The sequence below is a fragment of the Salvelinus alpinus genome, chromosome 25 (assembly GCF_045679555.1).
Source record: "Salvelinus alpinus chromosome 25, SLU_Salpinus.1, whole genome shotgun sequence".
Classification (NCBI taxonomy): Eukaryota; Metazoa; Chordata; class Actinopteri; order Salmoniformes; family Salmonidae; genus Salvelinus; species Salvelinus alpinus.
In genome coordinates this window covers 3,761,308-3,785,906 of record NC_092110.1, presented here as the reverse complement: position 1 = coordinate 3,785,906, position 24,599 = coordinate 3,761,308, and the positions used below count along the sequence as shown (strand labels likewise).

The 24,599-nt window shown below is 42.6% G+C and overlaps 1 protein-coding gene across 7 annotated transcripts in view; it reads right to left on the bottom strand.

Annotated features, from left to right (window-relative positions):
- Positions 1–277: 277 nt before the first annotated feature.
- The window catches only part of LOC139553227 (SAM and SH3 domain-containing protein 1-like), an 80,182-nt gene continuing 55,860 nt past the window's right edge, over positions 278–24,599 (bottom strand). The window contains exons 2-21 of one of the 7 annotated variants that reach the window (XM_071365332.1): positions 19,464–19,598; positions 19,143–19,193; positions 18,668–18,723; positions 14,524–14,564; positions 14,095–14,184; positions 11,629–11,741; positions 11,274–11,375; positions 9,537–9,678; positions 8,792–9,061; positions 8,386–8,576; positions 7,871–7,945; positions 7,628–7,774; positions 7,307–7,445; positions 6,922–7,091; positions 6,624–6,830; positions 4,568–4,718; positions 4,258–4,389; positions 1,540–2,498; positions 1,008–1,139; positions 278–881 (exon numbers count right to left, since the gene is read on the bottom strand). In XM_071365332.1, the coding sequence (XP_071221433.1) occupies positions 825–881; positions 1,008–1,139; positions 1,540–2,498; positions 4,258–4,389; positions 4,568–4,718; positions 6,624–6,830; positions 6,922–7,091; positions 7,307–7,445; positions 7,628–7,774; positions 7,871–7,945; positions 8,386–8,576; positions 8,792–9,061; positions 9,537–9,678; positions 11,274–11,375; positions 11,629–11,741; positions 14,095–14,184; positions 14,524–14,564; positions 18,668–18,723; positions 19,143–19,193; positions 19,464–19,598 (3,360 nt within the window). In that variant the 3' untranslated portion in view covers positions 278–824. Of the gene's footprint in view, positions 882–1,007; positions 1,140–1,539; positions 2,499–4,257; positions 4,390–4,567; positions 4,719–6,623; positions 6,831–6,921; positions 7,092–7,306; positions 7,446–7,627; positions 7,775–7,870; positions 7,946–8,385; positions 8,577–8,782; positions 9,062–9,536; positions 9,679–11,273; positions 11,376–11,628; positions 11,742–14,094; positions 14,185–14,523; positions 14,565–14,675; positions 15,182–18,667; positions 18,724–19,142; positions 19,194–19,463; positions 19,599–24,599 lie in introns of those variants that run through there. The other 6 variants (XM_071365330.1, XM_071365331.1, XM_071365334.1 and 3 more) reach the window with 6 other exon arrangements.

Sequence of the window (24,599 nt, the reverse complement as noted above, 5' to 3'; positions counted from 1 at the left end):
CACACACACTTGCATACGGTCCTACATGTGCAATGGTTAAAAAATGGGAGAGGACTAGTATTTTGTAGTTGAATTCCTCATTGTACAGTATATATATAAGAATATCTCACTATATTGCCCAAAAAAAGTTCAAGACTGCTATTGTTTCCCTTCAATAAAATGCATTCAAAACTACTTTCTGCACATTTCTGCTACTTTCTTAGGCTATACAAGTGCCATCTCTTGCTAAATTGTTTACACCTATGCAGTACCTTTAGCAATAATAATAATAATAATAATAATAAACCTCTACTTTAGTAAAGAAAACAATTATGACAGGTGTGTTGTAATAAAAACGAGTGGCGTCCACTGATTAAATGCAGTCTTTCTACATTGTGAAGAGGGAAAACCCAGATATTCACAAAGTTTGTGATGAATGACAGGTTTTTTCTTCATGCAAAATAGATTTGGGGTTTAAAATTCAATTAAGCTGCTTTATTTTAGGGGTTTAGTGAAGGCAGGCCATTTTTGACCCTTAGGACAAGGGGAGTATACAGAATGTTAAGGCTACACGTGTTCAGATGTCTCAGATTTTTTTATACATTTTAACTTTCCAGAAAAGGTACATTGAAAGAAAATATTTTGTATTGCTTTAATGGCACTCAACCTTATACAATATTTAAATGAAGAAAAAAATTATAAAATCAGTAGTCAGTCACAGTATTTCATGTACACTATTCACATGATAGCTTAGAAATGGTCATAATAGTTTAGAATCAAAGGTAAATGACTTGATATGAAACCTTGATAGGAAACCCAGTAAGCTACAGTAAATTATATTTGTGTCAGTTGTCAGTCACTGCTGTTAGTCCAAGCGCTAGGGTCTGTGGCTTTTGACACACCTGGGGGTATGGAGGATAGGAAAAACCATTTAGAGCATTGTCATTAAGATAATGCTACCCTGAACCTATTGTAATGTTCTAAAGAAGGAATAAATTAAGACTGTAGTAGTATAGAAGGTCACTCACTGCCATGCGCTGCTGCCTGCGGAGCTGTGTGAGTCTGAGCAGGTCCATGGCATACATGGTCTCTGTTAGAGGCTGGTTCAGGTAAGTGGCGTACCTCTGGACCAGAGACTGGGGGATTCCATAACGACCATACTGCAGGTGGAGATGGGTCAGAGTGAAACACTGGGCTTAAAGGGGCAACATTGTGGGTCCGTCCCAAATTAGACCCTATTCCCTATATAGTGCACTACTTTTGACCAGAGCCCTATGGGCCCTGGCCAAAAGTAGTGCACTATATAGGGAATAGGGTGCCATTTGTGAGGAAGCCAGTGAATGTGTTGTGTACCCTTTTGCATGTAGACAGCACTGTGGATACCTTATGTAACTGAACACAGTACTTACATTGACACACATTGAAATGTATGAGCATAGTACTGCTTCTTAATCCTGAGTGAACACAGTGCTACTTAGCGCCCATAGTACTTAGTACTGCATGAGCATAGTACTACCATAGTACTACTACCAGTACTGTATAATTGTGGTGAGGGCGTACCTTGTCAGAGAAGGGCTCCGCTGTCAGATCTATCCCCTCTGACTCCAGTCTTTCCTCCAGGAGGGGTCCCAGGTTGACTGACCTGACAGGCATAGTTTCCATTCCCCCAGCAGGCTGCATCCTGTGGGCTTCAGACTGGAGAGGAGAGTCCGCAAGGTCACAGTCTGAGATACAGGTTTGTGTTGCCGGGTCTGAGCTGCACGGTTGGGTTGTTGCCTCTGTAATAACGTCATCCTTTAAAGAGGTGCCATCTAAAGAGAAGAGCTTATAGGCACTACCACCGTCACTGGTCATTGCTGGGGGTGATGATGGTATACATGGGTTTGACAGGAAAGGCTTGGCTGAACGATGCTTGGGCCTACGTCCTGGTGCTGGAGTGGATATTTTGAGGTGTGTGTATGGAAGGAGGTCTGTTAACCTGGGAACTCCCATGTCCAACTCTAACGTATCAGACAGAACACTACAAGGTGAGGTGAGCAGTGGTTGTGAGGACAGGAAAGATCCTTCAGAGTGTGTCGACAACTGCTGTAGGGCCTCCTCTTGTGTAGGGTAGCCCTGTCCCTTAGCCTTGGACATGGTGGTATGAGCTGGCGTCATGTCTTCCAGGGTGTGGAGCTCAGTGGTGTGGAGGCCCTGGTCTGAGTGAAGCTCCCCCAGGGGGAGCAGCCCCAGGGCTGTGGGAGTAGGCTTACCTGCCAGGCCCAAGTTATCACAGCTCCAGCTCCTCAGTGGCATGGCTCTGTGGGTGTGACTGCGATGGCTCTGGCTCTGCGATGGTAAGGTAGTGGACTGGTGCTCTGGTCTGGTCTGTAAGATGGTCTTGCTGGGGTGGATCAGGGGGAGGCTGGGGTGGGTCGGGGTGGGGGGGAGGCCGGGGGACTCTGGGGATGGGAGGTGACTGGATTGAAAACCAGACGAGGACCTGCTCAAGGAAGAAGACGTCTTTTTGCCCCTCCCTCCTGAAACAAACAGGTACAGGTGTGTGCATAATGCACATCATTTGTTATTTTATTATATGAAGCTCTTTCCAGAGGAAAATAGAAATACAAAGAAAAAAAGAAGAGTATTTATTGAATTGTGAAAGTTGACTGGTATACAATGGTTGTCCGGTAGGAATTGATGGTGAGTGAAATGAAAGGAGGCAGAAATAAGCAGGTAGAGGCCGGTCTAGTACACCACTGAGTAGTTTATTCCATCCCCGGGCTCTCACTCGGACAGTGGCACACTTCAGAACTGCTCAAAGACTGTCGTTATGTCCCAATGGGCACCCTATTACCTATGTAGTGCACTATGGGCCTTGGTCAAAAGGAAAAGGGTGCCGTTTGGGACTTGACCTAATATATCTCAGCCAGTATTGCTCCTAGCATCAGAAGTGCTATGGGAAGATTGCAATGAGCTGTATTTAACACAGATTTGAAGGTTTCCTCAACTCTAATACACAGCTTATATCTTAGACATTTGAATCATTTGTTTCAGTCACAACTATGCATTTTGATGCGCCCACAATTATTGAACAAAAAAAATGTTGCGCCCCCATTTTGCCAAGTATAATTGAACCATTTATTAAATCTTAATATTATTTGCATAATGCAGGTCTGTATTTAAGCACATCATAAAATATTGTGCAACATATGGTTCTGAACTAGAAAAATATACACACAAAAACAGCAAAAATCGAGAGAGAAATACAAGTGTGGAAAATACTCTTGACGTCAAACTCTCCACAGAGGCTGTTGACATTCACAACAGCCTACAAAAATCAGCACCATTCCTTATGCTATACATGATTTTAAAGACTAAACTGAAAAGCAAACAACCACAATAAGAATGGTATATAAGCAAGCTTTCACAGTAAATATGTAAGTAGTAGTACTGCGCCACCCGGTCTCCCGGGTGGCGCAGTGGTCTAGGGCACTGCATCGCAGTGCTAGCTGCGCCACCAGAGTCTCTGGGTTCACGCCCAGGCTCTGTCGCAGCCGGCCGCAACCGGGAGGTCCGTGGGGCGACGCACAATTGGCATAGCGCCGTCCGGGTTAGGGAGGGTTTGGCCGGTAGGGATATCCTTGTCTCAGTATGTAAAAATGTAATAAAATGTATGCACTCTACTGTAAGTCGCTCTGGATAAGAGCGTCTGCTAAATGACTAAAATGTAAAAATGTAAATGTAAGTATTTATTTTTTAAACTACAGCTTATCGTCACACCTTTGGTTCAACAGTCACCATTTTCAGCAAATGCAAAACCACCATCACGCAGTACACGAAGACAAAACTCTTCCTGTATAGGTCTAGAAACAGTCCTACGGAACACATACAGTAGTACAGGTCTCTGAAAATAATTTAGTTACTGAGTGAGTGTAAAAGAGTTAGCTGTCCTCTCCCTGTCTTTTCTACACAGGCAGAGATATATACCATCCCATCAGTTCAGTTCTTCCCCGTTTTCAATGAAGGGAAAATACATTTTTGCAACAAAAAAATTAAGTCAGAAGATCAGTGCCTGTATTCAAAAAGCTCTGCGTAAGAGTGCTGATCTAGGATCAGGTCCCCCTGCTGTCTATATAATCGTATTCATTAGATCTAAAACGCAAAACTGATCCAAAATCAGTCCAAAATTAGGAGCCCATAGCCTTTAGATAGAGAATGAGGTGGTTGGAAAAGACCCATGGCAGCAAGAAGAGGATGAAGAAGAGGAGAGTCAGAGTCGAGTCAGGCTGTCGTTACCATTCTCCAGATTCTCGTTGCTCTCGTAGCAGCCAGAGTCTCGTGGGGAGTCCCCCAGGAGGCCCCGGCGGTCCAGTAACAGCTTCTCCTGAGAACCCCCTGTCTGGCTGCTACGGTCCGGGTCGCTGCTACCTGTAGGACACAGCAACACCAGCAGAGGGACGTCAACGGAACGGAGTCAAACGTGGTTTCCATGTTTGAAAATGTTCCATTTATTCCACTCCAGCCATTACAACGAGCCCGTCCTCTTACAGCTCCTCCCACCAGCATCCTCTGGTGTCTATGTTCGTTTCTGTGTGTGTGTACTAACCGTCGTACTCCTGCAGAAGCTCCACAGCGGTGAGCAGCACAGCCCTGTGTTGAGGATCTCCGATGTCAAGCTCGTCTAGATCCTCCTCTTCCAGAAGCTTAAAGGTATCCAGGTCCTCATAGCCGTTGAAGAGGAAAGTGGGCAGGTGCTCCTGGGGCAAAGGATAGGGGAAGGCTTTGGTCATGTAGTCAACACACACACAGTCATGGCTTTAGAAGCTTCTGATAGGCTAATTGACATAATTTGAGTCAATTGGAAGTGTACCTGTGGACTTATTTCAAGACCTACAGTTGAAGTCGGAAGTTTACATACACCTAAGCCAAATACATTTAAACTCAGTTTTTCACATTCCTGACATTTAATCCTAGAAACAATTCCCTGTCTTCGGTCAGTTAGGATCACCACTTTATTTTAAGAATGTGAAATGTCAGAATAATAGTAGAGAGAATTATTCCTTTCAGCTTTTATTTCTTTCATCACATTCCCAGTGGGTCAGAAGTTTACATACACTCAATTAGTATTTGGTAGCATTTCCTTTAAAATTGCTTAACTTGGGTCAAACGTTTCGGGTAGCCTTCCACAAGCTTCCCACAATAAGTTGGGTGAATTTTGGCCCATTCCTCCTGACAGAGCTGGTGTAACTGTCAGGTTGGTAGGCCTCCTTGCTCGCACACGCTTTTTCAGTTCTTCCCACAAATTTTCTATAGGATTGAAGTCAGGGCTTTGTGATGGCCACTTCAATACCTTGAGTTTGTTGTCCTTAGGCCATTTTGCCACAACTTTGGAAGTATGCTTGGGGTCATTGTCCGTTTGGAAGACCCATTTGCGACCAAGCTTTAACTTCCTGACTGATGTCTGGAGATGTTGCTTCAATATATCCACATAATTTCCCCTCATGATGCCATCTATTTTGTGAAGTGCACCAGATCCTCCTGCAGCAAAGCACCCTCACAACATGATGCTGCCACCCCCGTGCTCCACGGTTGGGATGGTGTTCTTCGGCTTGCAAGCCTCCCACTTTATCCTCCAAACATAACGATGGTCATTATGGCCAAGCAGTTCTATTTTTGTTTCATCAGACCAGAGGACATTTCTCCAAAAAGTATGATCTTTGTCCCCATGTGCAGTTACAAACTGTAGTTTGGCTTTTTTAAAGGTGGTTTTTGAGCAGTGGCTTCTTCCTTGCTGAGCGGCCTTTCAGGTTATGTCGATATAGGACTCGTTTTACTGTGGATATAGATACTTTTGTACTGGTTTCCTCCAACATCTTCACAAGGTCCTTTGCTGTTGTTCTGGGATTGATTTGCACTTCTCGCACTAAAGTACGTTCATCTCTAGGAGACAGAATGCGTCTCCTTCCTGAGCGGTATGATGGCTGCATGGTCCCATGGTGTTTATACTTGCGTAATATTGTTTGTACAGATGAACGTGGTACCTTCAGGCATTTGGAAATTGCTCCCAAGGATGAACCAGACTTGTGGAGGTCTACAAAAAAGATTCTGAGTTCTTGGCTGATTTCTTGGCTGATTTTCCTATGATGTCAAGCAAAGAGGCATTGAGTTTGAAGGTAGGTCTTGAACTACATCCACAGGTACACCTCCAATTGACTCAAATTATGTCAATTAGGCTATCAGAAGCTTCTAAAGCCATGACATCGTTTTCTGGAATTTTCCAAGCTGTTTAAAGGCACAGTCAACTTAGTGTATGTAAACTTCTGACCCACTGGAATTGTGATACAGTGAATTATAACTGATATATTCTGTCTGTAAATAATTGTTGGAAAAATGACTTGTGTCATGCACAAAGTAGATGTCCTAACCGACTTGCCAAAACTATAGTTTGTTAACAAGAAATTTGTGGAGTGGTTGAAAAAGGAGTTTTAATGACTACAACCTAAGTGTATGTAAATTTCCGACTTCAACTCTATATATAACAAGAGGAGGAGGATATTAACAGCATTCAAGTGTGTGAGTGTCTACAATTACTGTAGGGTTGTTACTATGAGGTTGAGTGTGTGAGTTTGTCTGTGTTTATACTGTACAAGTCTAGTCATTACTTTGAGGTTGATGCGTTCCAGGAGTTCCTCTACAGAGGTGGGTTTGGGCTGCCGTCCCTTCCTCCTCCGTCGGGTGTGTTTAGGTTTGTCTTCCTCCTCAGCCAGAACGTCTACGTAGATGAACTTAAATGTTCCCACCTTACTGTTCAGCAGGCCCATCCACGTCCCCATTGGAGGCTTGCTGATGATGTCAATCACATCACCTCTCTGCAAAACAAGAACAAACACTGTGATTGGTCCATTTGGATAATGATAATATACGTGTGTGTGTGTGTGTGTGTGTGTGTGTGTGTGTTACCTTCAGTTTGAGAGAGTCCGTGTCGTAGGGGCTGGGGGTGAAGTCAGTGTGCACCATAGCTCGACCACAGAAGGGTCCTCTGTAGGGAAGTTCATCCTCCTCTCCATCCTCAGACTTCACACTCTCTCTGTTGCTGTTGGAGGAGTCTGTGGTGCCCACTGTCTGACCACCTGCAGACAACAAGAGATGAGGGTCGTTCAAAGGATCTAAACCACATCGAGATCTCTGGAAAATGAACATGCAAGAGTTGTCTGTTCTGCCTGCTGGTCACTGTAAATAACAGGTTCACTTTGGAATTAAGCTGAGTATAGGCCACATACAAGACAAATAAATGTGGACCCAGACAGACCCCCAACACCTACCCCCAAACACAGGTGGTACTTACTCATGGAGCTCTGTCCACTGAGGGAGCTCCTCAGGCTCTCCACTGACCCTCCAGCCTTCAGCTTGGGTTTCTCCAGTGAGTCTGTGTCTGTGTGGCTGTGGGGGGACTGGGGCCCGCTGGACATACGGTCTGGGCTTAACTGGAAGGCAAGAAGACGAAACTACAGATTTATTACATGGTTACTACACGTTCCCTCCAGCTTAATCTCTCAATCGTCATGAACCAACTCCAACGAATTGCCACCAGGGACACGAGCTAGATTGTAAGTACGGTTTGACCATTGGGTCATTTTGCGTACGATTTGCATCAAGTCTGACGTACCTGTTCAGAGAGAGCGCAGTGGTATCTCTTGGAGATGCGTTTTCTCATGGTTTCTTTCACGGACTTCACTTTCTTGCCCAAAGAGATTCGATGGTTCGTCTGTGGAGACTTGACTACGCCTTTCACACTGGCATCCCCATCTTTGTTCTAAAATTAGTATGAAGTATGGGAGGTCTGGAAACAAAAGCATTGGAAAACAAAAAATCCCAACTCAATGATTCAACTGATTGTTAGACTACTTACAGTGAGATCCTGATCTCCGGTGACCATGTGCAGAGACCGGTTGGTCAGATCAAACCCACCAAAGCTACAGGTTCTCTGTGACACAAAGGAGGAAATCAATAAACCACCTTAAAACTATCACTTCCAAATGGAGATATTGACAGGTTCATCAAACCAAGCACATGCGACAGTGTGGTTCATTGTGACGATAGTTTTGACGATAGTTTTGGACTGAGTGAACATCCAACCGGTCCTAGCCTGTTCCCAGATCTGTTTGTGCTCATGCTAACGCAATTGCTGTCATTGTCAAGCCAAACATTACAATTCCATAAGGAGTTGGCAAGGGAGCAGAAACAGACTGGCACCCAGGCTAAACTGTCCCTGACTAAAGATATAGAAACTACACAGTGCATACACTAATTCCTAAACGGCACCCTATTCCCTAATATAGTGTTCTGCTTTTGACAAGAGCCATGTTGGTAGTGCACTATATAGAGAATAGGTTGCCATTTGGGATCCGGCCAAACATTACTCACCCCATGGTAGCTGAGTGGGCCGATTACTCTCCTGATCTCTCCATCCGTGACTGACCGGGCCATCCTGGGTCCATCCTCTCCACCACCAACCTCTATCTCTGACAGGGAGGAACCACTACCCCCGGCCCTCACGTCGCCGCTGGGGCCTGTGTCCGGGTATCTCCCTGGGCTACAGGCTGGGCTGGATCCTCCTGCATCATCAGGTAAAAGGAGAGAATGTGCTCAACTCTTATCATCTTGCTTAAAACAAATGAAGGGTGCTTGGAACCAAAAAAAGATCACATAAAAAATAACTGGGATATAAGTAGCAATTGAAGCTTAGTTTCAATTTTGTCATAGCAACACATCTTAATAGAAAGGGTTATTGTCCTGAAGAAAATTGTGTGACTTTCTTCACCTGTCTTACTGAAGGCTGTGGACAGTCGCTGGCTGGTGCTGGAGACCGTATCCAGGCTGTGGGTGTGTGTGTTGCTGCTGCAGGTGTCCAAGGAGGAGGAGGAGGGGGAGGTGGTCAGACTGTCCGAGTCTCGGAGGTCATAAGTCAGCTGGTCGCGCAAGGCGGAGGCCAGGGAGTCATCGTGGTGAAACGCGCCAGACTGCTTCCTCTGAACCCCAGAGTACAGGGACAGAGAGGACATGGCATCACCTGGGACAGGCCCGACCATAGTCAGAGACTCTGGGAGGGACAGGGGAGGTGACAGGAGTAAGGACAGGTTTGTGGCAGAGTCAGGGAATCGCAAGACAATGTGATGTGTAATGGATGACAACTCAACTTGGATTAGTAGTAGTAGTCTTTTTTTTAAACAAGCCAAATGAAGACCTCTAGAGAACAACAACAGTTTGTTGGCTATAGACTACAGACTATTTAAAAAGGTTCACATCTGGACCCTAATGGGACTTGTCCAAATCATATCTGGTGCACTATGGTCTTGCCCTAATCTTCACCCTACACTTGTTGAAAAAAAGGTGCTATCTAGAACCAAAAAAGGTTCTTTGGCTGTCCCTATAGGAGAACCCTTTGAAGAACCCCTTTTGGTTCCAGGTAGAACCCTTATAGTTCCAGGTAGAACCCTTTCCACATAGGGTTCTCAATAGGGTTCTCCTATGAGGACTAAGAGTGTTTGGGCTTGTCATAAGACTCCTGCAGTTACCCGTCTCACCGTCAGACCCAGGCTTCTTGGACTCGTCGATCCTGAGGAGTTTCCTGCGGACCCTACGACTGGAGCTGACCAGCTTATGGAGACGTCTGAACGTCCCGGACTCCTCCTGTTCACCATCCGACTGCTCACATGACTGAAGAGAACAGACGAACCGGGTTGGAAGGAGAGGAGACCCAGTTAAAAGTGGGTAAGGATGATAAAGAGTCAAGTCGGTAGCTCTGAAGCCTTAAAACTAGGAAAATGGAACCTGTGACAATAATGTACATTTGAATGTTTATTTGACCTGTTTATAAGTGAAGTTAGTATTAGTACGATTCTTCACCCTTTCCGAGAAATGCATAATGAGAACATAGCTCTATTATTGTTAAGGTAGAGACTGCATGCAGCATATGACCTCAATATAAATAATGAAGTATCTAACCAGAGTGTAGACCTGCAGTCTATGTATAGGCACTGTGGTCGGCCTGTTTGACTCAGGGGTTTGTGCTAGAAAACGAAAGGTTTGCAAGCTGGAATACCCCATCTACATGAAAAAAGGTCAGAGCAGTTAGAAGTGTCAGACCAAAATACCATCTCATATGTAGTGCCTGGGACAGTGGTCAGAAAAAAAAACCATCAGTTTATTCACAGTGGATCAATAGTTCAGCACGCCACAGCTATAAAATCAGACGCTTTCCCACGCCTTTTTATACGCTTATGATGACATACTGAATGGGCTACAGCTCACCAGAGTTAGTGAGAAAGAAACCATGTGTGAAAGCTACAGCTGTGGACCAGAGGAGAAACAGAAACCACGGTTATCATTTCTTAAAATATAGCCTAGCAGACATCTGACCACATGGGCTCATCTTGTCTTCTTGTCACAGATCATCTCGGTGAGAAAATGTCCACCGTACAAATATACAGGGGCTTTCATACAGGCTATATCACAGTACGCATAGCATCTTGAACCATTAAATAGAATGCCTATTCTGCCTGTCTAGAGCAGGTTTCATCTTGGCAAAAAAAAGATTAAAAGTATTTGAGAGAGTACTCTATTATTTACAGAACTATAGTTGTAAATTCTTCTTGAGCAAACTCAAAGAATGATAAAGAACAGTTCAAAGTATTTTTCGTAATAATTGGAAGATAAAGTTGAAGTCAGAAGCTGTAGCTACGACATGGAGCCAAGAACTAGCAGGAAAACGAGTGAAGTCTCCAGGAAAATGTGCGTCAATTTAAAGCTCAAAAGCGCCAACACTTTGGTTTTGATGGGGACACGCTACAAACAGAGAATTAGGTTTACGATTATTATTATTTTTAAGTGACAGTGGGAGGATAGAGAAAACGGCCCGTGCGAAGAGATGACAGAGCGAGAAACAGAGTGAGGCCATCCAGATGAATCTGAAATATGTGGGCTGGACCTGAGCCCCCTAATCACCCCGACCATGCAGAAAAGAGCTGTGGCCTGCATAACACAGCACAGTGATGAATCTACCCACTCACAGCAACACAATAGGGGGTTAGCAGGTGCTTTGACTGGGATGAATAGAGGACCGCCTGTTGGGGAAAGGGCCTGGAGTGGGCAGGTTGCAGGTTACACACACACAGAGAGAGACAGAGGGGGGCATAAACACCTCACTAGCCGTGTTAGATGGCAGAACGATGAGCTCATAGGGTATACACCAAACACACCAAATCCATACAGAGCGACACCACTTATATCCGTGAGTTATCAGCGACACTCACGTTGCAGTTGGAGGACTCGTTCACGGTTGGACTGGGAGCATCAGGCCATTCTGTAAGATCAGTACTGCAGTTCTGTCGGCTCTGGCTCTCAAACTCTTTCAGCTGTGAGGAGGAGAGGGGAGAGAAGAGAGGAGAAGGAGACTCCATAAGTATCCAAATATGGCACTATAAGAGCTAAAGAAGCACAATAAATACGTGATCCAATCAGACTTGTATTCCCTCGTTATAAATCCTACTGAGGTGCTCAATATCCAGTAATTGCAGAGGACTCCTACAGTACATCCTGAGAAGAGAGATCCAGTACAGTATCTGGAGGAAACTACATACAGTAGGAAGACCGGAAGTGACATCGTACCCTTGCCAAGGCCTCCTCCACGCTTATCATCTTCTCCTTGACCATCATCATCAGCTGGATGCGCTCTTCATCACTCATAGTGATGTCACTGGCTACAAAACCTATGTCCTCACCTGGTAAATAGAACACGGGGAATTGAAGAAAAGCCTTTTTCAAATGTTAGGAACAAACTGTGTCTTTAACTAATAGAAACATCAACATGTGTAGATATTTGTAAATATGTATGTACTGTATATATTATAGGTACTTAGTTGTATTAGTAGTTGTAGCAGTTGTTTTTGTTAGTAATATGTAAATAAATGCACACTATACTTAGTAACAATAATAATATGGCAACTACTGTCTAATAACAATGAAATAATAATACGTATTTTAAACTTACATTTAACAAAAAAGTTGTACAACTACTAATAGGCCGACAACTAAGTAGTGTGCATTTTTTTACATTTTTTTTATACTATTGAAAATGAGATGGTGCATTTCAACACTTATTTATTTATCACATTTAAATGTATTATTCCCCCCCCCCACACCAAATACAAACATATATGAACAACAACTTCAACGCAAACGACGACTACATCCCTTCTGCCCAGACCCACATGCTCACACGCCATCCCTAGTGCCTGCATTGTTCGCCACATGGCCTGAAACTGCACCATTTTGTTTCTCTCCGTAGCCCACGCACTTTCAATAGTTAAATAATCAATCGTTTGATTTGTCCATTGTGTTAATGATGGCGGATTCATTGAATTCTACGTTTTTAGTAAAGGTTTTCTCAAGACGAGCGATTAGAAGAGAATCGTCCCACCCATCGGGTATCTCACTACACCCCCATATCACATGTCTTGAAGTATGCAGACAGATTAAAAGTACATTTAGATTGTAATAGTTATGTAATACTCCGCCCACAACTTCCAGACTTCATAGCATTCCCAGAAAGCATGGATTATTGAGTCTTATTAGTTTTACACTTACAACATGACTCTGCCATTGTGCTGTAGAATTTGTGAATTTTCTGTAATACATTCTATACATTAGTTTATACTGTATTAAGGGTGCATTTTTGTTAACTGTAATTTTGTTAGTTAAGCGCCAACTTTCCCTCCATTTTATGCCAACAATAGTTCTTGGTTCCAATAGTTTATATTTTCTAAGAGATTGTCAGTTGGATAGGCTCTCTGCAAGGTTTTGTATATCTTGCCTGTCATATGAACATATTTTTCTGACTCAAATAAGATTCTCTCAAGGTTGCTCGGACATTTCGTGATATGTAACTTTTAAGTCGCATGTATTTGAAACTGGTCAGTTCAAAATTCCTTCAAAATTCCTTCAATTCTGTCACGGAAATAAATGTATTTCCTGTTACCAAGTCATTTACGGTTTCCATGCCTTTAATTTTCCATGTGGACCAATTTATCTGTGAATTCTGAAACGCTATCCAAGGATTGTTCCATAAGGATGTGTTTTTAGGGATGTGACATTGGTTCTTGTAGAATATGTTTCATTTTCTTCCATATTGTTATAGTGTGCTTAACTATGAAGTTAATGTTCTTAGCTTTATCCTTGAAAATACACATGTAAAAAGATTCTGGGGATGAGCATGTGCATCTTCAATATGTACCCATTGTTCCTCTTTAATACATTTAACTATATGTCGTAAGTAAAAGCCTTCTGTGGCGAGTTGATACAATTTCAAGTCTGGAAGGTTAAAACCACCCTCAGACTTAGGAAGATATAAAACTTTCCTTTTTAATTCCATGAATTTCATTTGCCCATAAAGTCTTATGACCGAGTATACTTTTTTAAAAAGACTGTATTTTATGGGGTAATTTGTATTACCGAAAATGACTACAAAAACTGTGGGAGCAAAGCTATTTTAAAAGAGGTTTATTCTACCTGTAAGATTTATGGAAAGATTATTCCATTTAATTAGATCTGCTTTCATATGGTTGAGTAATGGAATACAGTCATCTTTATATATTTGTTGTCACTTATTATGCATCGCAAGTATTTTATATTTTTTGTGGTCCACTTAAATGATTGCTGTAGATAGGATTTTTTTTTTAAGCGCTCACTATTGTCATTATTTTGTTTTTTTATACGTAAATGTTATATACTGAGATTTTTTAGTATTCTGAAAAGATTTTTTAGCAAAGGGGGCATTGAGTTTTCAATAATGGTCAGGTATATCAGGAGATCTGCAAATACGTTTTGTTTATATTCATGTTTACCGCCGCCCCCGGCACATGCCGTGTGGGATCGAATACCAGTCCCAACTCTCTCCTATACACTATCCCCCTTATCAGTTTTACCTTCATTTCAGTGCAGTCCCTTTCAATAAACACATGAAAAATACAAAATGAGATCCAAAATAAACAGATGCAGTGAGAATGGGACACAGTTCCCTGACTTGTGTGATCAGAAATATGTTGGGTAAAGACGGAGGATGGATCCAAAACATACTTCTTGTGGTCTGCCGCACGACACCTTTCTGCGACTTCCGGAAATTCTGCCAGAATGACTTGTTTTTCTGTCTCTTTCCGTCCCATTTTCCTAAACAAGGAGGTACAGTAGGGTTTAAAACAGATTTTAAAAAAACACACTGCCCCATACAATGGCTACCCCTAGCAAACTCTCAAAATATGTAGATGGTTTTTTAAGTTATGCATATGTAGTCATTCCAAAATATAACACATTAAATTGTGTCTCAATTGTGATAAACAAAACTGTCCAAGTTCAATCTTCATATGAGGTACTATTGTAGTAAATGTGTAGTCAGACACAATGACAACAGTTGTGTTTGTAGTTACAATTTAAAATGTCAAGTAATTACATGATATTTGACCAAGACACATCAAACTACAGAACTGATGATGAAAAAAATAAGCATACCCTCTGACGCATCCTCAGAACTTGATTTATGCATGGACAACCTAAAAATAAACCAAGATTGAATCAAAAACAAGACAGATGGCACAAACAAAAAAAACACAATCCAAGAAATAAAAAGGTGCAGAGTCCGGTCACAGACGACATCATCTCACCTGTTCTCCAATGCAATTTTCTTCATTGTACTGCTGCTATCCTACTGTACCGTCTTCGAACAAAACACCCCTTTATCCACTGAGTTCTCTGTCCCTGTTCAAGAATTACAGACGCGTGCACTGTCCCTAACAAATATGCACTACCGTATCCCTCACAAACGTGCACTGTCCCTCGTGCCACTGGACCCGGCCAGTACAGTGCAGTGTTAGTGGGGGCCGTTCCCAGCGGTCAGTCCAGATCTGAAAACATCACGCTGTCAGTCTGCTGGACAGAGGTCAGATCACTGAGGCTCTCTCAACAACAATAGAGGCTTTTCACACCCCGACTGCCTGGGTTTTACTGACTGCACGCACTTCAACACTAGAGCTCTTCACGTGGCCTCCACATTACCCTCTCGCTCTCATATTTCTCTCTCTCTATCGCTGTTCGGTCTCGCTATCCAACTCTCTCACACTTGCTCTTTCTCTGTCTACCTGTCGGTCTGTCTCCTCACTCTTTCTCTCTCCCAATCTCTCTCCTCTGACATCAGCTGATAGTCTCTAGCATCAGCAACAACTATCATTCCCCATCGACACAGTTCTACAGGTGATCACAAGAGGGTGCCTTGCCTAAAGTCACAGCAAGCCCAGTACTGTACAACCTTTCCCTCAGCAAGATTAGTAGAAATCAAGGCTCTTGTGTTCTGGTAGTTTATGAAGGGAACCACTTCTCAGAGGTGGCTACTCAAAACCAGCATACTGTATAAAGTCATGTTACTTTGAGGTGATTTGGGCTTACTTTTTAGAGCATGCTAACAGGAGCTACTACTTCTCTCATTGTTTTGCACTGAACAATGCTAAAGCTAAGGTGTATCTAGCCAAGTAAACAAACTTAAATCTGGTGTTGCAGACACCCCGCTGACTCAGTGTATAGTACTATGTTATTACTCATTACCCAGATTCCTCCTTTCCTCCCTTATTTCTCTCACTATTTCTCCTGCGTTCACAATATGACCATCTCCAAACACACAATAGGGGGAAGAACAGGACGTTTCCTGTTGGTATACTAGCAGAGGAACACTTCATAAAAGGTGGCTGGAGGTCATCAGGACAGGAAGTATGAAACATTTCCTCACGCTGACTAGGGGCTGCGTGCCAAATGGCACCCTATTGACCAGACAGAACCCTATGGGCCTTGGTCAAAAGAAGTGCACTAAATAGTGAATAGGGTGCCATTTGAGACAGGACCTACGGGGATAATGTATGAAAGGGAATGACTGTCTTACTGACTGTCCTGTCCTATGAGGCTCATTGTACAGAAGTGGTGGAAACATACAGTATGTGTTAAATACTAAAACTTTGCATATGTGAAATCTTGTCCTGAATTCCTTACCATCCCACTTAATGTGTCACTCCCGAAACAGTGAAAAGTTGCAATAAAGGGGGAACCATGCACAGTAGCGAATTTTGATACATTTTTGATTACAGATTCATTTTTATTAGCATACAACATTTACCAAATAGTAAAAACAGGACTTTTAAACTGACTTTAAAAATCTTAAAATGTAATTTAGAGAAATACTGTCTCTATTTTTCTCTGTAAAATGTTCAATGTTGATTTTATGAATGAATCCGCAACGTATGGATTGAATGACTTCACATCTAATTTACATTTACATTTTAGTCATTTAGCAGACGCTCTTATCCAGAGCGACTTACAGTAGAGAGCATACATTTTATTACATTTTTTTACATACTGAGACAAGGATATCCCTACCGGCCAAACCCTCCCTACCGGCCAAACCCTCCCTAACCCGGACGACGCTATGCCAATTGTGCGTCGCCCCACGGATCTCCCGGTTGCGGCCGGCTGCGACAGAGCCTGGGCGCGAACCCAGAGACTCTGGTGGCGCAGCTAGCACTGCGATGCAGTGCCCTAGACCACTGCGCCACCCGGGAGATCGGATGGCGGACATCCCCACAGAGTCTCTGGGTTCTCTGGGTTATGTTGATCAATTTTTAAAATGGTCACTTTTCCCATCTTATTTGTGGCAAAATATCAGGCGCGTTGGTAGTGACATTTTGTTCGGTTGTGACCTGTCGTAAACATTTAGAATTTAATTGCTTCCATATCGAATGGGGCACATGTGATTCACATCATTAAAAGACACGTCTTTCTGTCTGCGTCTCTGCCTTTTCACTCCTGCCCTCTTGCTCGTGTAGCTCTTGTCCCTCTCGGATAAATATTTCGCGAAATTTTACTTTCCCGCTTCCTTCCTTCTAGCATTTATTTCTATATCAGATATTCTTGATATTGCACAGGGTCCGTTTTTAAACTCTGTCCTCTGACTGGCTGCTGTACTTTGACATGTTGGCACCTTATGGATGTCCCTGTCCTTCAATAATTCTAAACATAATCAAACATTTAAATAATTATCTGTGTGTTTAAATGTAGAACATTTAAGATAAAGAAACAAATGTAAAATAATACAGTGGACTAACAATCAAGAGTCAATCATAAACTAGGTTTCCATCCAATTGGCGACAGATTTTAATGAAAATATTCTCAAATCTGCATAAAAAAATATGCACATTTTTCCACCATAGCTGTGTTTCCATCAAATTCACTTGTTGCAGATAAAAGGATGTGCGTGATGACATAGTACACAAAAATACCTTTTGCGGTTAAATTCCCATGTAAAAAAAAAAAAAAAAAAACGAGCAACTTCCTTCAAACTGTACGCAGAGACATAAAAAGTTGGTCTTTCTCAGGGGAAGTAGATTGGATTTGGATTTATTAGGATCCCCATTAGCGACAGCTAGTCTTACTGGGGTCAGACATATAACCAAAAATACCTTGACAAAAGACTTTACAGTTTGCATACATTTAAAAACATTAAGATGTAGTGTGTGTGTGCATCTATCAGTTAACACACAAGTAGGTCACATGGGGGAGAGCCATTGTGCCGTGAGGTGTTGCTTTATTGTTTTAAAACCAGGTTTGCTGTTCACGTTGCTATATAAGATGTAAGGGAGTTCCATGCACTCACGGCTCTGTATAATACTGTACGTTTCCTTGAATGTGTTCTGGGCCTGGGGACTGTGAAAAGACCCCTGGTGGCATATCTGGTGGGGTAAGTGTGCATCCATTTATTGAATCCCCATAGCGAGCATATGCCTGGCTAGCTTTAAAATGTATCAGATATACATCCCAGCAAACATATATTTTTGTCTCAAAACCGTACTTTACATATTTCTTGAAATATTAGATGTTCGGTGGGGACACCTCTTAAAAAGACATGAAGATTTAGCAACTTGCTCACAAATTCTCTCCACAATGTTTGCAGGTAAGACTACTCACCATGTGGCCATGCTGGAGAGTGGTGCAATCCCATCACCTGGTGATATTTGTATCGGTGTGGCTTAAGGCACATTGATTATGCAGTCTTTTAATTGGTGTTACGGTAGTGCCATCAAAAAGCATATCTTTTTTTTTTTTTACATGCTTAAAAATATACAAAACAACTTATTATTAGGTCACTTTTCTTTCAAATGTAATAATATAACAATTCAAGATGTTCTATTGAAATAAGTGTAATTATTTTTACGTCTAAAATCATGAATTGTGTTTAGGAAATCAGGGTTTGGGACCTCCACCTCAATAGAAATGGGTGTATAAACAATGACTTTGTACTATATTCATTTAAAAATATGTTTGTTATTGCCTTGGAATTAATTAGAACATATATCATGAAGTAAGTCTGGAGACTTAACCATTTTAGTTTCTTTGGGGTGGGTCAGCAATATACACCACTTCTGTAGAGTCGCCCAAATACCTCCCAGGAGTTTGTCAATTTCTAGAAAGACTTTCCTACTTCACTGATCAACAACACCAATTTAACTACATACAGTATAAGGACATCACAATATAACGCACGATACACTCCACACAAAGGGGAGACAATACCGTTGACGACTACAGAATAACAGCTTTAGTATCTCTATGGTCTTACCTTCTCTCTGTCTCAGGAGTGGACACAGCGCTACTGCTACTCAGCCCTAGCGAATCCTGTAGAGAACAGAACACTGCAGTCAGACAGGCAGGCAGGCAATGGAAACTGACAAACTTAGAGGAACCACAGTCTAGCTCACTGGCCGGCATATTGGTTTGGAACTCTTAATGTGTATCTCATTGGCCACAAAAAGGCTACAGTGCACATTCCTCGGGTACATTTTTAAAAACGTTATTTCCGGACACATTAACAGTATGCATTTCAAAAAACAAGGCCACAGAGTTTCCATTATAGACAGTGAAACGGGAATTTGTGATCAAGGAAAACCAAGATGTTATAATGCTACAATGACAGGGCTGTGATCTGGTTCATAGCAGCTCTTATGTCTGCAGGATCAGGGCTGAGGAAATCCCTCCTCCCAGAGGGTTAACATACAATAGGGTCAAAACCAATAGGGGGAATAGGAGTCCGTCACCTGGATCGGTGAGCGAAGCTGCAGTGATGTGGGCACTAACTCAACCTTTTCCTGAAACGCACAGAGGCAAATTAAGGAATGACAACATCTGATTCAATCAGCATTTCAAAACATAAATATCTTGATAAATCAAAGGGACAAAATTGTAACATGTCACCCTAAACTCACACACATATTAGAGGATTTAAATGAAAAACGCTTCCTCCACATCCTTTTAATTAGAATGAAGTCTGTGCAAAGCGGGTATCCACAGATGGACATATCCACAGATGGAAAAAAACGTATTCTGTAGCTCACTGAACATGTAATATATGATCGTACCATCTCTGATTCTGCAACTTGTACAAGTTTGCGTTTGCAGATCTCCTCCATTCTGTCTTGGACGTCAGCGAGAGAAGTGCTGTAATTCTCTGAGTACTCCTGAGCCAAGTCCTCAAAGGTTCCAAATGAGCCATCCTAAAACAGAGAAGACATAGTCCGTAAGAGCAGCGAGGAAGTCCTACCTCGCCACATAGTAAGGATCTACATGTTACAGAGAGGCAGCACAAGCCATCACATTAGACTCACATTCAGTGCATACAGTACAACAGAAGACAAGCAAACTGACCATTGTTTTTTACGACATCAACATCAGAAGCCATAGGAATGTGCAGTGGTCGAGAACCAGCAAAGTGTGTTTGTGACCAGCGGCCAGACCGAACGTGTCCTTGCCTCTCCCCAGTTGCCCATGACCCCTACACTCTCCAGACCTCCTCAGCTGTGACCCCAGAGGCATAGCGAGGGGGGAGAAGCATTGTGACGCAGCTACAGTTCTCTTTGACCTCACCACAGTCAACAGGATCAAGTTGAGCCGCTGCGGGATCATAGACACGTCTCAGTGTACCATAAATTATCAGGAACAGTAGGAGGCGCCTTTTCCTTGACAGAAACCCAGGACCTCCAGACCTACACATGACTCTGCAAAGACTTCCTACTATTGTGTTCCTTAGTGCCCTTTGTTGTATTGGCTGAAGAAAAAGATGGGGAAAATTTCAGGACTTTTGCAGACTCATCTCCTGCAAATGTCTTTTGGGATTTTCATCTCCCAAAATGGATTTATAAAATTAATAATATAGTGATACCGGTTCACTGTCCAACAGAGCCTGGCTGAAATAATTTAAGGCCAGGCACCACAGGCTGAAATTACATTTTTGCATCTACCTCATGAAGCTGGTTGAGAGAATGCCAAGTGTGCAACGCTGTCGTCAAGGCAAAGGGTGGCTACTTTGAAGAATCTCAAATATATTTAGATTTGTTTAACACTTTTTTGGTTACTACATGATTCTATGTGTGTTATTTCATAGTTTTGATGTCTTCACTATACCGGGAAAAAAATATGCATAAGATGTGCATTTATCAGATAGCACCTAATTTGCATATTTGTATAAAATATTTTGTTTTTTTAAGTATACAAAAAAATATTGTATTTGTGTCTACAATCAACTGGTCAAAGTTGATTGTGATATGATTAAGATAAAACAACAGCCCGGCCTTAATGTACAGTATATACACTGAAAAAAAAAAAAGCAACATATAGTGTTGGTCCCAAGTTTCATGAGCTGAAAGAAAAGATCCCAGACATTTTCAATATGCACAAAAATATTATCTCTCAAATTTTGTTAACAAATTTGCATACGTCCTTGTTAGTGTGTGGCATATCAAGAAGCTGAATAAACAGCATGATCATTACACAGGTGCACCTTGTGCTGGGGGCGATAAAAGGCCACTCTAAAATGTGCAGTTTTGTTACAACACAATGCCACAGATGTCTCAAGTTAAGCAGGCATGCAATTGGCATGCTGACTGCAGGAATTTCCACTAGAGTTGTTGCCAGAATTTCTCTACCATAAGCCACCAACGTTGTTTCAGAGAATTTGGGAGTATGACCAACCGGGCTGACAATCGCAGACCACGTGTAACCATGCCAGCCGAGGACCACATCCGGCTTCTTCACCTGCGGGATCGTCTGAGACCAGCCACCCAGACAGCTGATTAAACTGTGGGTTTGCACAACCAAAGAATTTCTGCAAAAACTGTCAGAAACCATCTCAGGGAAGCACATCTGCATGCTCATCGTCCTCACCAGGGTCTTAACCTGACTGCAGTTTGGAGTCGTAATCAACTTCAGTGGGCAAATGCTCATCTTCGACGGCCACTGGCACGCTACAGAAGTGTGCACTTCTCAGATGAATCGCCGTTTCAACTATACCGGGCAGATAGCGCATATGGCATCACACCAAATACTGACAGGTTTTCTGATCCACGCCCCTACCTTTTATTTTAAGGTATGTGACCAACAGATGCATATTTGTATTCCCAGTCATGTGAAATCCATAGATTAGGGCCTGAATTTATTTCAACTGACTGATTTCCATATTAACCGTAGTTAACGACTCAGTAAAATCTTTGAAATTGTTGCATGTTGTGTTAAAATTTTTGTTCAGTGGAATAACCATGTGTCAATGTCTTTGTAATCGAATTGGCATTGTATTCTATCGTTATGCTTACACTGCATAACAGGGACTAGGAGATGGCATCATTGACAGAGACTATGCTGCTGAATCACATTTTGATATCCCCATATTGATACTGCCACTTCTTCCAAATGGCACCCTATTCCCTTAATACAGTTGAAGTCGGAAGTTGACGTACACTTAGGTTGGAGTCATTAAAACTCCTTTTTCAACCACCACAAATTTCTTGTTAACAAACTATAGTTTTGGCAAGTCGGTTAGGACATCTACTTTGTGCATGACACAAATCATTTTCCCAACAATTGTTTACAGACAGATCATTTCACTTAGAATTCACTGTATCACAATTCCAGTGGGTCAGAAGTTACCGTACACTAAGTTGACTGTGCTTGGACAGCTTGGAAAATTGACAGCTCGGAAAATTATAGAAAATGTCATGGCTTTAGAAGCTTCTGATAGGCTAATTGACATCATTTGAGTCAATTGGATGTGTACCTGTGGATGTATTTCAAGGCCTACCTTCAAACGCAGTGCCTCTTTGCTTGACATCGAGGGAAAATCAAAAGAAATCAGCCAAGACCTCAGAAAAAAAAATTGTAGACCTCCACAAGTCTGGTTCATCCTTGGGAGCAATTTCCAAACGCCTGAAGGTAGCACGTTCATCTGTACAAACAATAGTATGCAAGTATAAACACCATCGGACCACGCAGCCATCATACGGCTCAGGAAGGAGACGCGTTCTGTCTCCTAGAGATAAACGTACTTGGGCGAGAAAAGTGCAAATCAATCCCAGAACAGAACATCCTTACCTTGTGAAGATGCTGGAGGAAACAGGTACAAAAGTATCTATATCCACAGTAAAACGAGTCCTATATAATCGACATAACCTGAAAGGCCTCTCAGCAAGGAAGAAGCCACTGCTCCAAAACCGCGATAAAAAATGTGCAGTTTGCAACTGCACATGGAGACAAAGATCGTACTTTTTGGAGAAATGTCCTCTGGTCTGATGAAACAAAAATAGAACTGTTAGGCCATAATGACCATCGTTACATTTGGAGGAAAAAGGGGGACGCTTGCAAGCCGAAGAACACCATCCCAACCGTGAAGCACAGGGGTGGCAGCATCAGGTTGTGGGGGTCGTTTGCTGCAGGAGGGACTGGTGCACTTCACAAAATAGATGACATGGAAATGAGGATGGAAAATTATGTGGATATATCAGAGAAACATCTCAAGGTATCAGTCAGGAAGTTAAAGCTTGGTCGCAAATGGGTCTTCCAAATGGACAATGACCCAAGCATACTTCCAAAGTTGTGGCAAAGTCAAGGTATTGGAGTGGCCATCATAAAGCCCTGATCTCAATTCCATAGAAAATTTGTAGGCAGAACTGAAAAAGCGTGTGCGAGCAAGGAGGCCTACAAACCTGACTCAGTTACACTAGCTCTGTCAGTAGGAATTACCCCAACCAGAAGCCATGGATTACAGGTAACATCCACACTGAGCTAAACGCTAGAGTTGACACTTTCACAGACGCTTATAAGAAATCCCAATACGACCTCCGACAAGCCATCAAACGGGAAAAGCGTCAATATTGGACCAAAATCAAATCCTACTATGCTGGCTCTGACGCTCGGCGGATGTGGCAGGGCTTGCAAACTATCAAGGATTACAAAGGGAAACCTAGCAACGTGAGCTGCCCAGCAATGCAAGCCTATCAGACGAGCTAAAGGCCTTCTAGTCTCGCTTCGAGGCGAGCAACACTGAACCATGCATGAGAGCACCTGCTGTTCCGAACAACTGTGTGATCTCGCTCTCCGTAGCTGATGTGAGTACGACCTTTAAACTGGTTAACATTAGCAAGGCCGCGGGGCCAGGTGGAATACCAGGACACATACTCAGAGCGTGCGCTGACCAGCTGGCAAGTGTCTTCATTGATATTTTCAACAGACGAGGTCCGTAATACCAAAACTTGATTCAAGCAGACCACCATAGTCCTCGTGCCCAAGAATGCCAAGGTAACCTGCCTAAATGACTACCAGCCTGTAGCGCTCATTTCTATAGCCATGAAATGCTTTTAAAGGCTGGTCATGGCTCACAACACCGTCGCAGCCACCCCTGGACCCACTCCAATTCGCATACCACCCCAACAGATCCACAATGACGCAATCTATTGCACTCCACACCAATGTGCCCTCTAAGCTGCGTGCTATTTGGGTTTAAAAAAAAAATATATATATATTAGTCTTGGGCTGTTGACGGTAGGTGCAACCAATTCAGCTGCCCTGCGTGCCGGGTAGACACATTTTGCCATTTTTAACTATTTCATATGTCTTAAGGTACAAATTCTGCCTTCCCAGGGGGCCCGGAGAGCAAATCAAGTGCACTATAGACCTACCACTAGCCAATCAGATGGCTCAGATAACCGTGTCTGCAGTAATGTAGCAGGCATAAAAGAAAGCTATAGCAAAGTTTATTTGTGAGATTTCAAAACGTTTAAAACCATAACTAGAGAGACACTCAATGAATACAGCAAAGTGCTGCTGTTTTTATGAGTTCATGTTTAAGTTGTTACTCATGACACCCACCATCTCAAATTGTTCTGAAATGGTTTCTGTTGTTAGAAACGGGTAAGACTGGCATTCCTGAAACACATCTCTGAGAAATTAAGCTAATTGATTGCACCTAAATTGGCCATTTTAAGTCATAGGATTCAGATAATATTCAATAAATATAGTACCCAACATCCGATTTGGACATAACCTTTTTCTATGAATGAGTAAGACACAAAAAAAGTCAAGCCACCCACGGACTCCCCACACCTCATGCTAATCCAACCCCAACAACCAGTATACAGTATCAATTCTCTATGTTTGACAAATAGTATGAAGCTGTTCTACAGCTGGACCATTGAGAGCATCTTGACTGTAAAGCAACTGCAAGGCAACCG